Source organism: Microtus oregoni, unplaced genomic scaffold (genome assembly GCF_018167655.1).
Source record: "Microtus oregoni isolate MIOR12 unplaced genomic scaffold, Mior012 000015F_ref0000493, whole genome shotgun sequence".
Classification (NCBI taxonomy): domain Eukaryota; kingdom Metazoa; phylum Chordata; class Mammalia; order Rodentia; family Cricetidae; genus Microtus; species Microtus oregoni.
In genome coordinates, this window is record NW_024543074.1 from 20,508,409 (window position 1) to 20,523,179 (window position 14,771).

The following is a 14,771-nucleotide window of genomic DNA, read 5'->3' on the forward strand; positions in this document are numbered from 1 at the left end:
GGACACCCCTCCTTTGGGTATCCTATCTGGTTCATTTCTCTCTCATGATCCTCCTGCCTCATCCAGCATTTGCCTACCAGCATGTACAATGTACAACCATGGCTATCTGTCTGTCTATCTATCTATCTATCTATCTATCTATCTATCTACCTACCTACCTACCTATCCATCCATCCTTCTGCCAATCTCTTTCCTTCTCTCCCTGTCTCCCTATCCAGATGGCTAGCTGCAAACAGGGTCCCAGACTAGGGAAAGGGTGAGAATGGAGGTGGCAGGCCTGGGGTTGGCCAACCCTAGACGTTGGTCCTCATTCTCATTGTAGCCGGCTTTCTTCGAGGCCAGGACTGGGTGATGGTGTCGCTACTCCCTCCGCAGTCTGACGTCACACTGCCAGGCTCCACCCGACTGGAGGGCGAACCCCAAGGGGACCTCATGCAGGCTCCGGGCCTCCCAGGCTCCCCTGCCCCACAGAGCGTAAGTACCTGGTGTCTAGGCCTGGCATTCGGACAAGCCTGGTAGCTGAGCAGAGAGTAGATAGTCACTGCCCCACACAAGGGCCTCCAGGATCTACCTTGCCCCTTTCACCAACAAAGATGTTGACACTAGACCCGGAGGGGCTCTGAACCCACATGGATCTCTGTTTGTCCCTTGGTGTTTCCCAGGGCAAGGTATGGAGCCCCATCAGCCTTGGGGTGCCCCAGGTTTAGAAGTATGCTTGTATCAGGTTGGGATCCCAAGAGCAGTGTATGTCCTTCCCATCATTTCGGGGTTACCATGGGCTCAGCCAGAAACTCTATGATCTCGACACAGAATAGGGTCCTGGCAGGTCTCCTGGTCCAACCTCCATTTACAGGTTCTTTCTACTCTGTCTACCCAGCAGCATGCCAACTTCAGCTGCTCATCATTTGTGCCTGATGGCCCCTCAGAGAGAGCACCCTCACTGCCCCCCCACAGCCCAAGCATTGCCTCTCCAGGCCCAGAGCAAATCCCAGGCCACTGCACAGCTGGACCTGGCCCAGGCTCCTTCTGCCCCTCTCCCTCAGACAAGTATCCTGGCTTTGGCTTTGAGGAGGGCCCAGCAGGCAGCCCAGGGCGCTTCCTCAAGAGCAACCACATGCCTTTCCACCCCTACAAGAGGCACTTCCATGAGGACATCTTCCCTGAGGCACAGACGACCATGGCCCTTGATGGACACTCCTTTAAGACTCCGGGGGCACTGGAAGCCTTCGAGGAGATTCCCGTGGATGTGGGGGATGCCGAGGCCTTCCTGCCTGGCTTCCCGGCAGAGACTTGGTGCAATGGACTCCCTTACCCCAGTCAGGAGCACAGCCAAGTTCTGGTGAGTACCAATGGTCAAGTGCGTCTTCCCTCCTTTCTCTTGGCCTAAAAAGAATTCTCAAATCCAGTCATGGTGGCACATGCCTGTAACCCTAGTACGCAGGAAGCTGAGGCAGGAAGATTGCCTGAAACAGAAGGCCAGGCAATCATATGGAGACCCTGTCTCAAAATTGGAGCTCCACTGAAGCAGCAAGCCCAGAGGGTAGGGGCCTCCTGGCTCTATGCTGGTTCCCTGGGCAGGGGGATGCTAGACTAGCAGGCATGGAGGGGACCAGGTTGAGGAGCACAACAGGGGATAGAAGCTGGCAACTTCTCAGAGGGTGCTGAGTCAGGATTCCAGAGGGCAATTTCTCTGTTTATTTAAGTGTCCAGAAAACCTAGCCAGACCAACACTCCCCTATGCAAACGTGAGGAGAAAAAAGATATTCCAGAGAGAAAAGATGCCAACTAGAGCGTCAGACCACAAACCTACCAAACCAGGGTGGGCTCAGGGATGTCACTAGAGTCTCCAGGACCCTTCCAGACCCTACTTTGATTAATTTTTTGTTGTTGTGGCGGCGTGAGATAGAAAGTAGCTCCATTGCCCAAGGCTGGCCATGAACTAGAGAGTCTCCTGCCCAGGGTCACTGGTGCTGGAATTGCAGGTGGGCTCCTGCAGCTACTCTTTGGCCAGAGCAGGCTCTGTGTACTCACATAAGTGCCTCGGAAACACTTTAGAAGGTTGGCAAGCACTTCCACAGCCAGATCTGCAAGCCCTGTGACCTCGGGCAAGTCGTTTAATCTCCCTGAGCCTCGTGGGAAAAGGAATGTTAAGGGTACCTGTCTTGTAGGAGTGTGGTTTTGGGAAGCAAAAGGGGGCTTGCTTCCTGCACCCTATCTCTGATTCCCAAGGCAATAACTGAGTGGGGCCAGCCTGGGCTCTGCCTCCTCCAGGGGTCCACCAGCTTTCTTCACCTTCTGCTTCCCATTCTAGTCCTTAACCACTCCCAACAGGAAGGAAGATGGGGAAACAGCCGAACACCCATCAGGTGTGGCCTAGACAGGATCTTATTCTGTTTCTGGAACAGTGACAACTTTTTCTCAAGCCTTTAGAACGTGGCAGCAGGCCGAACGAGGCACCCTACAAACCAGCGATTGTCCTCCACTGTCCACTCAATGAAGCTCCTGGTCACTCGGCCTTGTGCTTTCTTCCCAGGGCCCCATTTTTTATCTTCCCAACAATGCTCTAGAGAGTCCCCACTATCTCCATCTCATGAATCAGGACCTAGGGCTCTATGGTTGAAGCCTCATGCCTTGCCGGGATATCCCCTGGTACAGTGGAGACAAGTTGTACCCAGGGGCCCACCGCTGCCTGGTCCACACTCTGGGTGACTGTTACCACACCACTTCCCCTCTCTGGGATCAGCCCCACTATCTCTCAAATGAAGGGGTTGGAGACGATACCTGTGGCCCTTCCAGGCCCAAGATCCTGTGATTAGGGCAATCTCTGCATCAGCATCCCTGGGGCACACCCAGAAAGTGGTCACAGTTAGCTTTCGCCCTTCTGGGCCCAAATGCTGGCCTCCCAAAGGCCCCTGAGAATCCTGATAAGAGCAGTCTGATCCTGGCCTGTCTATCTATCAGGACCAAGCTGTACTCTCGCTGTCTCTACTCCAGGATCAGCTCTGAGGAACTAGTGCTAGGCCTTGAGGACTCCACACGGGCCTCTCAGAGATCTCTGGTCCCACTCAAGTCTCCACCTTTTCTCTGGCAGCCTAGCCTATGCCCGACACCTGCAGTGAGGTGGGATGTGGGGGACACTGCCCATCCCAGCCTAGCTCCACCACTGACTTGCTGGTTTCCCTCAGGAAAACTCCTATCCATCTCTGTTCTCTGATCCTTCCCCAAGAGTCAGCTTTCAGAGACCCAGAGGAAGGATTCCTTTAGTGTGAGGTTCAAGACAAGAGAAAAGAGGGGGAAAAAATCTTTCTTTTCCAGCAGAGGCCGGAAGTTAAGGTCAAGCCCCCAGCTCTGGACAGCGGGCCTAGCATGTACTGCTACCAGCCTCCTCTGCAGCATATGTACTGCTCTTCCCAGCCTGCCTTCCACCAGGTAGGTATGGGGCAGTGTATACCCTTCCTGGAGACCTCAGGAGGTTGTGTGGGTGCTGCTGTGGGGAGGGTGTTCCTGGGTGTGATGTGTGTGTATATGTACGTGTGTATATGCGTGTGGACAGGTGAGGATATCAGGGTCTTGAACCTCAGGCAGGCTACCCCAGGTGAAGAATGGTGGCTCGTGGAAGGGAAAACAATTGCCCTTTGGCGGGGGCAGGGCGGGGGAGTTCAAGATAGGGTTTCTCTGTGCAGCCCTGGCTGTCCTGGAACTCGCTCTGTAGACCAGGCTGGCCTCGAACTCACAGAGATTCACCTGCCTCTGCCTCCCAAGAGCTGGGATTAAAGGCGTGTGCCACCACTGCCCGGCATGGTTGCCCTTTTCTAGGGGCATTCAGGATTCTCTGACCCCCTTGTGGAGGCTGGTGAGTCTCAAACAGAAAGTATAGCCAAGACTGGGGCAGTCATGATGGGAACCACAGAGGGAGGGAGAGCCATCCTAGACAGAAGCAAAGAAGAAGAAAGAGGTGTGTGGGGTGACACACAGGCTGGGCAGGGAAGGGAACACACCTTGCTGTGTGACCTTGTCCTGAAAATTCCCCTTTGGCCTAGTGTGGGTGGGCATACGTGTGGGGCTGGGGTCCTTGTTATCATCTTTATCATCCTTGCCCTTCCCCACCCCAGTGCCCAGTTTAGCCTCTCCAGAATGAATGAGATGCTAAATAATTGCCCCACACTGGCAAGGGATGGAGGAATTTTGAAAAGAGACAGAAAAGAGCCCCAGAGCAGCCAGGCAGCTCCCTCGGAGTCACCGGGCAAGACAGAGCAAGTGGCTGCCCAGCGCCCAGCTCCATCCACCTGCAGCCTGGCACTCAGACAGGCCTTGCCTGTGGAGCAGGTTCTACTCCAGCGCTGGCATTGGCCCCGATCCTAGCTTAGCCAGGAGGCAGGCTGAGAAGGTGGGGTGGGGGTCAGGCTGTCTGCTGTACGGAAAGTGACAGAGAGGGACAAAGAGACACATAGCATGAGGGGACATCCTCCCTTCTAGGAAGGGCCTAACCGCAGAAGCCTAAACTTTTCTGAGGCTCCTTATCTGAGTCAGAGTGAAGGATGTTCCTAAGGCAGCCACATCAGGGATTAAGTCACCACAGGACGAAGGTGACCAGCAGACCCTAAGTGGCCTTACCATGCCCAGCCTTGCTTTGAAGCTCTCTGCCGTCTTCAACATCCTTGAACAAGATGGCCTCACCCAGGGCTTTATGGTGCCCAGAGAGAGGGTGACTCAGGCGCTAAGTGTCTCTCGGTGACCTGGAAAGAGCACTTCAGCCTGGAGCAGCTGGGGGAGTCAGAGTCTCCAACCCCCAGCCCCCATAAAACACCATTCCTGGCACCGCAGCCACTCCCTTCGCCGTAAAACTACCTCCCACCCCCACCTGCCCACCATCATGACCGGCTCTTTCAAAGGGCCACTGAAACTCGTAAAGGTGGCCATGCCTAGAACACACCCAGGCTGGACATCCCACTTCCAGCCCGGTGCTCCAAAAGAGTCACAGAAGGCCCAGAGTGCCTGCCTGGAAAGTGCAGGACTATGGGCTGCTCCCCATCCCATCACCATGGCAACCAGGGTACCTCAAGGACCGCGAGGAAAGAGTTGGAAGGACATAGCTTTCGAGGTCTTTTGAGACGCTGAGTTCTGGAGTGTGGATCTCTATCCAAAATGTCCACCTTACCGCTCATTCCTCAGCCACGCCATTGGATAAGGAGTAGAGTTCATGACCAACGGGAGGAGAATCCAGCCTCAGCTCCCTCTCTGGATATGTGTGTGAATGGAGGAGTGGTACTCTACTTGGGAAAGCTTGGTAACATGGTAATTACTCTGTCTCCTTTGACCTCTACAGTACTCCCCGGGAGGAGGCAGCTACCCTGTGCCTTACCTGGGCTCGGCTCACTATCCCTATCAGAGGATCACACCCCAGGCCAGCGCCGACGGGCACCAGCCACTCTTCCCCAAGCCCATCTACTCCTACAGGTACCTGTCCTAGCACATCTGAGACAGAGCTAGGAGCATGGAGGACCCTTGGGGAAACTAAGGCATAGGATCCTAAAGATGTAAGGGTCATTGAAGAGGATAGAAATCATATCTAGTAATCTCCAAGGTCCCGCAGGAGGGTAGGTAGTAGATACATAACCGTTGGCCGTTTGTCTGACCCTGTGAAGTCTTAACTCTGGTTATACTAGCAGATGCACTGCTGATTTGGGTGGGTGGGCCTGTGAGGTCCTATCTTGGGGCCCAGTGTCTAGTCCCAGAGTTTAGGTGGGGGATTAAGGGTGCTCGCTGCCTTCCAACATTTAAAAAACAATAAACAAACAGTCCTGCTACTTGCTAGCTCTGAAACTGCTTGGTTGTCTGGAAGGGAAAGGGGGAGACAATTCAGGAGGGTGGAAGTTTTATGGACGAGAATGTGGGGAGGACAGCGCTTGGCAGACAGCAGAAAGCCTTGGTCCCTTGCTACTGTCCAGCACATACACGATGAGCTGAGGACTGAGGGGGCAGGGCCACATCCCTGCGATGGTACATTTTAAACTTTCATTCCCGCAGCTCGGAGGAAGCTGGCAGCTGTATTTCTTTTCTTTTTCATTTAAAAAACCGAGGCTCAGGAAGTTTGAGATGAGCTCACACATCTTATTTCTGTGTCAGATAGCAATCTGGTTTTCCAGATTTCACAAAATGCTCCCATAGCTCAGTCGTAGCCTCACAGAGCCTGTTGTACCACGGGAGAACTGAAGGAGGGCCAGACTCTCAGGAGATCTCTTTTGCAGCATCCTTATCTTCATGGCTCTAAAGAACAGCAAGACCGGAAGTCTTCCCGTCAGCGAAATCTACAATTTCATGACAGAGCACTTCCCTTATTTTAAGGTGAGTCCAAAAGCCGACCCAGCTGGAAAGCAGTAGAGGTTTGACCCCAACATGCTTCCCGTGTGTCCCAGGTGAAGTGCAAAGCTTCGGGATCGGGGGAGTGGTGGTTTCAGGGCCACACATGGCTCAGACAGAGAGCATGGCCTCCACATGTACCAGGCTCGGTCCTCAGTAGCAAAGAGGGGAGGACTCTGAACAGAACACAAGCTGCTTGCTCCAGGTTGCACAGCAGCTGAGAGAAGTGGGTGATGCCAGTTCTGATAGGTTTCGGGGATCAGCTACCTATCCCCAAATTGAGAGAGGAAGACAGGTAATGGGAGTGTCTCCAGCCTTGGCCAAGGTGCTGTGGGCTGGAGGATTTCCAAGTTGGAGCTGGTCGCTAAGGTGACAGGAATAAGATTAGCATCTGCCTACAGGCAGCACCCTGAACTTCACTTGTGCCTGAAAGTGGGGCTCACAGTTTTAGGGTACCCTGACTGTGTGCAACATTAGTTCCTAATTCCTACAGAAGAGACTTTGGGCAACTCCCAGCACCCTTGGGACAGGAGGAGGACTGAGAGGGACCCTGGGGAAACTGAGGCATGGGATTCCTCAGTATGTAACAGTTATGGCAGCATGAGGAGGAGGGCACACGCAGTGGATTTTCAAATGTTCCTGGACAAGATTCCTACACAGGGTGGGGATGGGTGGGGGTCATGTCTGTCTCTGGGTTGACTTGGCAAAGCTGGTGCCTTGGATGGGCCGGCTGAGGTCCAGTCTGCTGGGGACCTGACAGGTACCCTTCTCTCCAGGTGAGCAAACTTAATCAGAGATGGTGATCCATCCTTCCGAGATCACACAGCAAAAGGCTCAGTTGTTAAGTCAAGCTCTCTGGCTTCACACACAGCCCTTTAGCCTTGATACATGTACCCAAGCACCTCTTGCACAGACACACTCTCCTAAGGTGGGTGCAGGAGAAGCAAGACTTTCTGTTGGGGAGTACAGTCCCCAGGATGGATGCTATCTCATCCATCACCCAGGCAGGACAGGAGCTGAGACCCAGGTCATCACGAGTCAGCTCTATAGGTGATAGGAGATTCCTACCCCCACTCTCTGCGCCATGGCCCTGCCTGGGGACAGTTTCTGGCTGGTGTGCAGACAACTTGGCATCTGCTATGCTCCCACCAAAGGGGGATGGGCAACAAGGTCCTTTAGCTTGGCTTTGGCTGGAGTGGAGAAGAATATTGACTTGAGGTTCTGAGAAAGTGAAAAATACCATAGTTTGTCTGGGCTGCTCCTGAAGCCCAGAATCTCCTAGAAGGAACAGACACTTGCCTACACTTAAAGCTGTGGCAAAGTCCTCCAAGAACTAGCCGGAGAAAAGGAGGCGAGGCCCCTCCCTTCTCCTCTGGGCCTTCTTCCCTGCCCACTCCTGGCCGTGCCCCCAGCCCCTCCCTGTATCTCATCTTCCTGGCTTAATTATTTTTCCTGGGAGCCGTGTAATCCCTGTTTTATAGGGCTGAAGAATGAAGAAGTCTGACAGCTTTTTTTGGTTTGGTTGTTTTTCTTAGCCGGTTGCATCACTCCTTCTTGCCTGAGTTTACATCTGACTTCAGAGAGAATGTGTGAGGATAGGACCGGCTCCATTGGCAAGGCCCATGGGATGACCTGGGCAGGGCCCTTTGCTGAGGAACAGAGCTGGAGTCCAGGCCCGGTTACTGTTTCCTTGTGTGATCCAAGGACAATCTCTTTCCTCTCTGGGCCTCAGTTTCCCCCTCTGTAACATGTCTGTTTGGACCAATTCATACATAGATTCCTCCCAAACCAACAGGCTCCTTCTGATCCTCCCTAAAGAAAGAGTTCAAAGACTCTACTCCTCTCACCCCTCACTGGAAGGTCCTTGTTCAGGGCGAGGACAGAGTGGACTCTCAGGTGAACAGTACTCATACCCAAAGCAGCTGTTGTGGGTGTCCCACAGTCCCGTGAGTCAGGGATGTGGGACTGAGGAAGTGTCCGGCCACCGTGTATAATTGTTAGTGCTGACCATCTGCTTCCAAACAGGAAGTGGCTGGGGTGGGGGCTGCCCTGGCATCCCAAAGTCACAGGTTTATGGGGCCATAAAAGTTCCCAGTGCCCATTAAGTCTGCCCATGGGCCGACAGAGCTTTGACTCTCAGTAGAGACAGCTGTGGGAGTCAACGGAGGTCCAGTAGCTCAAGAGCCTCCCTGGGAACCCTTGATGAACCTTGGGGGACATTGGAACCAGCTCCATGACAGGCTAGTTGTCCCCAAGAAAGGCTCCAGCAGCTGCTGCCAGCAACTCACAGTGACGCTGGCATCAGGGCCTGGTTCTGCTGGGCGTGATTCAGCTTGGCTGCTCCCTGGGGGCAAGTGAGCTAGGGAGGAGGGCGTGGCCATCTCTCATTAACCAGAAATGAGGGGCTAGAAGGGAGAGGAGCCAAAGATGGAGGGCTGGAGGGAGTTCCATCAGCTAGAGCTGTGGTTCTACCCACAGTCAGGCTCCCGCTAGACTCAGGACGGTCACACAGCCTTCAACTGAGCCAGAGGTAGGGGGCAGGAGGCCCATGCTCCCCCACACACACCGCCTCTCACCCAACTGAGTCAGCTTAATGGTTTTTACAACCCTCCTTGGGCACAATTACTGCACTGGTGGCATGACCAGGCCTCCTAATGGGTGTTTATTCTGTTGGCACGAGCACCCCCTGCCTGAGGGCTCGCCTCCCCACCAGGGCACACCTCCGGGGCACACTCATGCGAACTCACACCCACACACTCAATCATGGATACACACGTACTCTTAGGTACTTTCTCACACAGAGCCATCCTCACTCAGGAGTTCAGAGACCTGTGGTAGGGGATGCCGTTCACACCGTTCACACCGTTCACACCGTGAGGCACACTCAGTGCGCATTTGCCTACATACTACTACCCCTGTCTTCACCAACACCACATCTGCAATCAAACATGTAGGCAACAGGTGCTCTAACTACCACCCAATCACCAACCCTCTTCTGCCAAACCTGCCCCGGAGGGATGAGGTAGATCCAGAAGAGGGGCATTCTGCTGTCCCCCCTTGAGAGCTGGCCCCAAGACTTTAAAATAGTGATCTTCCCCTTTCTACCAAGGGGGTAAACAGACCAGAAGGCCAAGTGAGCACATCCTGCTTTGATGGGGACATAGACCAGAGGTCTAGGCGGCATTTACCAGTGTCCCTTAAAGAGGAATCACAAGATGGACATAGCAGCTGATGCCTGTGATCTCAGCACTCAAGAGGCTCGGAGGCAGGATCACTGTGAGCTTGAGGCCAGCCTGGGATACAGAGGGAGAGCCCATCTCAAAAAGGGGGATGGGTGGTGGAGAGCATTGGAGAGATGGCTCAGTGGTTAAGAGCACTGGCTGCTCTTGCAGAAGACCAGGGTTCTGTTTCCAGCAACCATATGGTGGCTCACAACCATCTATGCCTGCAGTTCCAGGGATTTGGTGTCTTCTCTTGACCTCCACTGACTGCTGTATGCATGTGGTGCATAAACATACACACAGACACCCAGTATACACATAAAAAAAGTAAATAAATATATAAAGGTTCACAGTCCTCTGAAGAGTCTGGGCTAAGAAGTAGGATGAAGGCAGACTTTAGATTTTAGCTGAGAAACAAACCTGCAGTGAAACTTCCTGCCCAGTCCTCTCCCCTCAACGAAGGGTTCTAAGCATGTTTTTGGTACTGAAGACATCAAACCACAGAGTGTGTAGAAATTCTGTGTCCTGAGTTGATGAAGGAATGTTCTAGAACCCAGACCTGGAGCCACTTCTTGTGCCTGAGTCCAACCTGAATTCATGCTCTTCTCTGGCAGACCGCGCCTGACGGCTGGAAGAATTCTGTTCGCCATAACCTGTCTCTCAACAAGTGCTTCGAGAAGGTGGAGAATAAGTCGGGAAGTTCTTCTCGCAAGGGCTGTCTGTGGGCCCTCAATCCTTCCAAGATCGACAAGATGCAGGAGGAGCTACAGAAGTGGAAGAGGAAAGACCCCATCGCTGTGCGCAAAAGCATGGCCAAACCAGGTAAGCTGGCAGGGCTGGGCTGAGAAAGATCAGGGGACCCCTGCATAAGACAGAACCTGCATGAAGGCCCTAAGGCTGGGAGGCTGTAAAAGAGGGAGGCCTCACAATGTTTCCTTTTGGGCCTTTGCAGAAGAGCTGGACAGCCTCATTGGAGACAAAAGGGAGAAACTGGGCTCTCCGCTACTGGGCTGTCCACCCCCTGGGCTGGCAGGCCCAGGTTCCATCCGGCCCATGGCACCGTCAGCTGGTCTCTCCCAGCCTCTGCACCCAATGCACCCAGCTCCAGGACCCATGCCTGGCAAGAACCCCTTGCAGGACCTACTGGGTGGTCATGCACCCTCCTGCTATGGGCAGACCTACCCACACCTTTCTCCCAGCCTGGCCCCTTCTGGACACCCACAGCCATTGTTCTCACAGCCAGATGGGCATCTTGAGCTGCAGGCCCAGCCAGCCACCCCCCAGGACTCACCTCTGCCTGCCCACACACCACCCAGCCACAGTGCCAAGGTGCTGGCTGAGCCTTCCCCAGCCAGGACCGTGCATGACACTCTACTGCCGGATGGAGACCTTGGTACTGACCTGGACGCCATCAATCCCTCTCTCACCGACTTTGACTTCCAGGGTGAGCTGGGAGGCGGTGAAGGAAGGGTGGGTGGAATGGGAATGAAAAGGTGCTCCTGGCCGTGTGGCCTGGCCTCTTCATGTCTCCAGGCTGCCACCTGCTGGCTCCAGAGCTTCTGGTCGGATGAGGCAGATGAGGAGGAAATGTTGAAGCTACCCGTTCACTCCCCGCCATTCAGAAATGGGCTAAACTGTCCTTGCCCCCATCTTCCTCCTCCTGGTACCCTGAACATGTCCCACATGATCTCGTCATCAAAACTCTCATCTCTGACAAAGCTGGGAAAGGCTAGAAGTCCCATGGCATACTTGGCTGTGAGGGACTGGGTGGGTGGCTGAACATCTCAAAGGCAGCTGCATTTTCTCAGAACTCACCCTTCGCTGCAGGAGACAGACCCTCTATAGAATGTGAGACTTCAGAGTTAGCCAGGCGCTGGTGGCGCACGCCTTTAATCCCAGAATTTGGGAGACAGAGGCAGGCAGAGCTTCGAGTTTGAGGCCAGCCTGGACTACAGAGCAAGTTCCAGGACAGTTAGGGCTACACAGAGAAAGAGAGAGAAAGAGAGAGAGAGAGAGAGAGAGAGAGAGAGAGAGAGAAAGAAAGAAAGAAAGACATTTTCCAGATGGTTTTACATGTGTTCTCCTGGTCTGGACCTGTGGAACAGCAAGAGATTTGCCATGCAGAGATCATGCAAACTCACCAGAAAGAAGGGGTTAGGGTTGGAACCCCGGTGGCCAAGAGCAGTTAGAGTCGCCAGGTCTCTCCACCCTGCAGTGCTGATATTCCAGGTCTCATGACCTGGAGGGCAGTCCGTGGTAGCACTGTTTGTTCTCAGAGTCAGGCATCCTTTCTATCTCGTGCGCTGGGTCCTGTGAAAGGGGAGGCCTAGGGAGCCAGGCCTGTACCTCATCAGGTCTAGTGGGGCCCTGTGGCAAGATCTTAGGCTACAGATCCAGCTTCTTTGGAAACCTAGATAGAAGCTTGAGTGAAGAGTTTCGGGGGCCCCATACGCTGCCCTCAAGTATATAGCCTTTGCAGCAGCCCTTCAGATGAGCAAATCCTTAATCTTCTCCAGTGTCCCCACCTGACCAAAGAGTCAGACTGCATTTTAAATATTTACATTACAGGGCTGGAGAGATGGCTCAGAGGTTAAGAGCATTGCCTGCTCTTCCAAAGGTCCTGAGTTCAATTCCCAGCAACCATATGGTAGCTCACAACCATCTGTAATGGGATCTGGTGCCCTCTTCTGGCCTGCACGCATACATGGAAGGAATGCTGTATACATAATAAATAAATAAATATTTAAAAAATATATTTACATTACAATTTATAACAGTAACAAAAGTACAGTTATGAAATAGCAACAAGAATTTTGTGGTTGGGGTCACCACAACATGAGGAACTGTAGTAAAGGGTCCAGCAATAGGAAGGTTGAGAACCACTGGTCTGTGACTGTCACACTGTGCCACCTCAGAGCTGGACTCTGAGGCTCAGAAAAAAATCAGTGATTGCTTGGGGTCCCAGAGCGGGTGCCAGGGAACTGCCCCTCAGCCTTACTGAATCCGGTTCTCCAAGGCTCCGGAGAAGCTCTGGTGGGAGTCAGACTGGGTTTAGCTCCGTGCTGCCTTCCAGTGATGACGTTTCTCTCCTCCCCAACTAGGAAATCTGTGGGAGCAGCTGAAGGATGACAGCTTGGCCCTGGACCCTCTGGTACTGGTGACCTCGTCCCCAACGTCATCCTCCATGTTGCCGCCCCCACCACCAGCCCATTGCTTTCCCCCAGGGCCCTGCCTGTCAGAAACAGGCAATGGGGCAAGTGAACTGGCGCCTCCAGGCAACGGGGGCTCCGGGGCCCTGGGAGACCTGCAACTCAGTACCCTCTACTCGGCCTTTGTGGAACTGGAACCTACGCCCTCCTCAGCTGCTCCAGGCTCTGCTGTGTACCTCAGTCCAGGCTCCAAACCAATGGCGCTGGCTTGAGCTGTGCCCAACATCAGCTCCAGCCTTTTCCTGAACTGAAGTCCCAGCTAGCTGCCTATATCGGGCTCACCTTAAAGGTCAAGGAAGGAAAACACAACCTGTCTCCTATACCACTCAGCCAACTTGCTAACCGGCAGCTGGAAGGACCCACTCAGGATGATGGACCCGCTCCTTACACACGCCCCAGCAGGGCAAGTGTCCGGAAAGAAGCAACAGCGCGCCCCCTAGCTCCAGCTCTCTCGAACTTCACCTCTCAAGCGCGCACTCAAGCCGCTCATGTATGTGCCTTACACTCAGAAGTAGCCGTAGAACATTGCAGAGACTGGCTTGATTTCTGGGGCAGCTGAGAGCCAAAAGCTTTGGTTAGCAAAGCTCAGAGCCAGAGTAACAGGTCAAAGATCCCCCCAAGCCACATCTAATTCCCCTTGTACTCTGCAGGCCTGGCCCACTCCAGTCATGGTCTCCCCCAGAAGTCTGTATTTATTCTCCCATCTTCACCCCTTACAGCCCACAAGGGCTCCTCCTATGTGACCTGTGAAACCCTTAGGGAGACTGCTGCTTCCTAGACAGGCTTTACCAATCCATCCTCAATATATACTCTTGATCCCAGCGTCGACCCTGGGACCAAACTGAGCCCAAATCCAACACAAAGTGCTTGGAAACATCCTTGTCCTCCGAAACTTGAACTTGTCCTCCTCACACAGCCTCAGCCACACAAAGGTCCCCTCCAGGCTGCCAGAGTCTCACTCTTTCTCAAAGAGACGTTCACATGAGGGCCCAGCTTACTAGTTGCTGTTAACTGTCTCAATGTCTGGGTAACCAGAGATTGCAACCTGCTACAAGACAGGTGTATGTGTGTGTGATACCCCCCCCCACACACACCTGCATAGCACACTTGTGATACCCAGAGAGCAGGCAGGATGTTTGTGAAGCTGGGGCTGTTACTGATGTCCACTATGACCCACCAAGTGGAATCCCCAACCTTCTCTGGCCCTGAGGGCAACAAGTACCTCCGAAGGTTGTCCCCAAGCTCACACAAGGGTAAACAGATCCCTCAGTAGTCTACCATTGTCCCCTGTCCTGGAAGAATAAAATTAGTCCTGATGTCACAGCTTCTGAGCCTTCGTTTCTGGATCTTCACTCCCCAAGCAGGAGAACCGGACCACTAGGCACCTAGAAGGACTTTTAAAATTTATGTGATGTGTGTGTGTGTGTGTGCGTGTGTGTGTGCGCGTGCGTGTGTGCATGCGTGTGAGTGTGTGTGTGTGTGTGTGTGTGTGTGTGTGTTGGCAAGTGTGTCCTCTGGATGTCTGTGTGTGTGTGCTGGTCCAAAAGAAGACCTCAGATCTCCTGGAGCTGGAGTTGCAGCATTTGTGAGCCTCCTGATTGGATACTGGGAATCCCATTTGGGTTTTCTAGTGGAGCAACAAGCACTTTTAACTTCTGAGCGACAGCTCCTAGAAGGTTTTCTAGACCAAGCTGAGTGAGCAGCCAGGCAAGGCCTCTGCCTAGAGGAACTTGAACAATGCGAGTCTGGGGTTGCCTGTCCTCTTACCGACACCTGTCCCCTGCTTCCCCTAATCACATAAGAAAGAGTCACTGTTGGGGCTGGAGAGATGACTCGGTGGAAAAGCACTTGCTGCTCTTCCAGAGGACTCAAGTTTGGTTCCCGGCACCCATATCAAGTAGATACCCTATAACCTCTGTAACTCCAGAACCAGGGGATCTGATGCCCCTGGCCCCTGCAAGCACTGCATTCACGTGCATAC

General features: G+C 53.5%; 1 protein-coding gene across 3 annotated transcripts; it reads left to right on the forward strand.

Annotated features, from left to right (window-relative positions):
* The first annotated feature begins 351 nt into the window (after positions 1-351).
* On the forward strand, positions 352-13,100 carry Foxn1 (forkhead box N1). 3 transcript variants are annotated; one of them, XM_041665757.1, is made up of 8 exons: positions 352-474; positions 878-1,339; positions 3,316-3,429; positions 5,327-5,457; positions 6,249-6,345; positions 10,196-10,403; positions 10,534-11,025; positions 12,683-13,100. In XM_041665757.1, the coding sequence occupies exons 1-8, from the start codon at positions 352-354 to the stop codon at positions 13,000-13,002; spliced, it is 1,947 nt and encodes a 648-aa protein (XP_041521691.1). In that variant the 3' UTR covers positions 13,003-13,100. The 3 variants fall into 3 exon arrangements, with proteins under 3 accessions (XP_041521691.1, XP_041521692.1, XP_041521693.1); XM_041665758.1 differs by having other exon boundaries at positions 3,319-3,429; XM_041665759.1 differs by having other exon boundaries at positions 881-1,339.
* The last annotated feature ends 1,671 nt before the right edge of the window (positions 13,101-14,771 follow it).

Coding starts and splice junctions, on each gene's coding strand:
- Foxn1 (XM_041665757.1), top strand. CDS start 352: ATGGTGTCGCTACTCCCTCCGCAGTCTGACGTCACACTGCCAGGCTCC. Junction 475..877: donor GCTCCCCTGCCCCACAGAGC/GTAAGTACCTGG, acceptor CTGTCTACCCAG/CAGCATGCCAACTTCAGCTG. Junction 11,026..12,682: donor CACCGACTTTGACTTCCAGG/GTGAGCTGGGAG, acceptor CTCCCCAACTAG/GAAATCTGTGGGAGCAGCTG.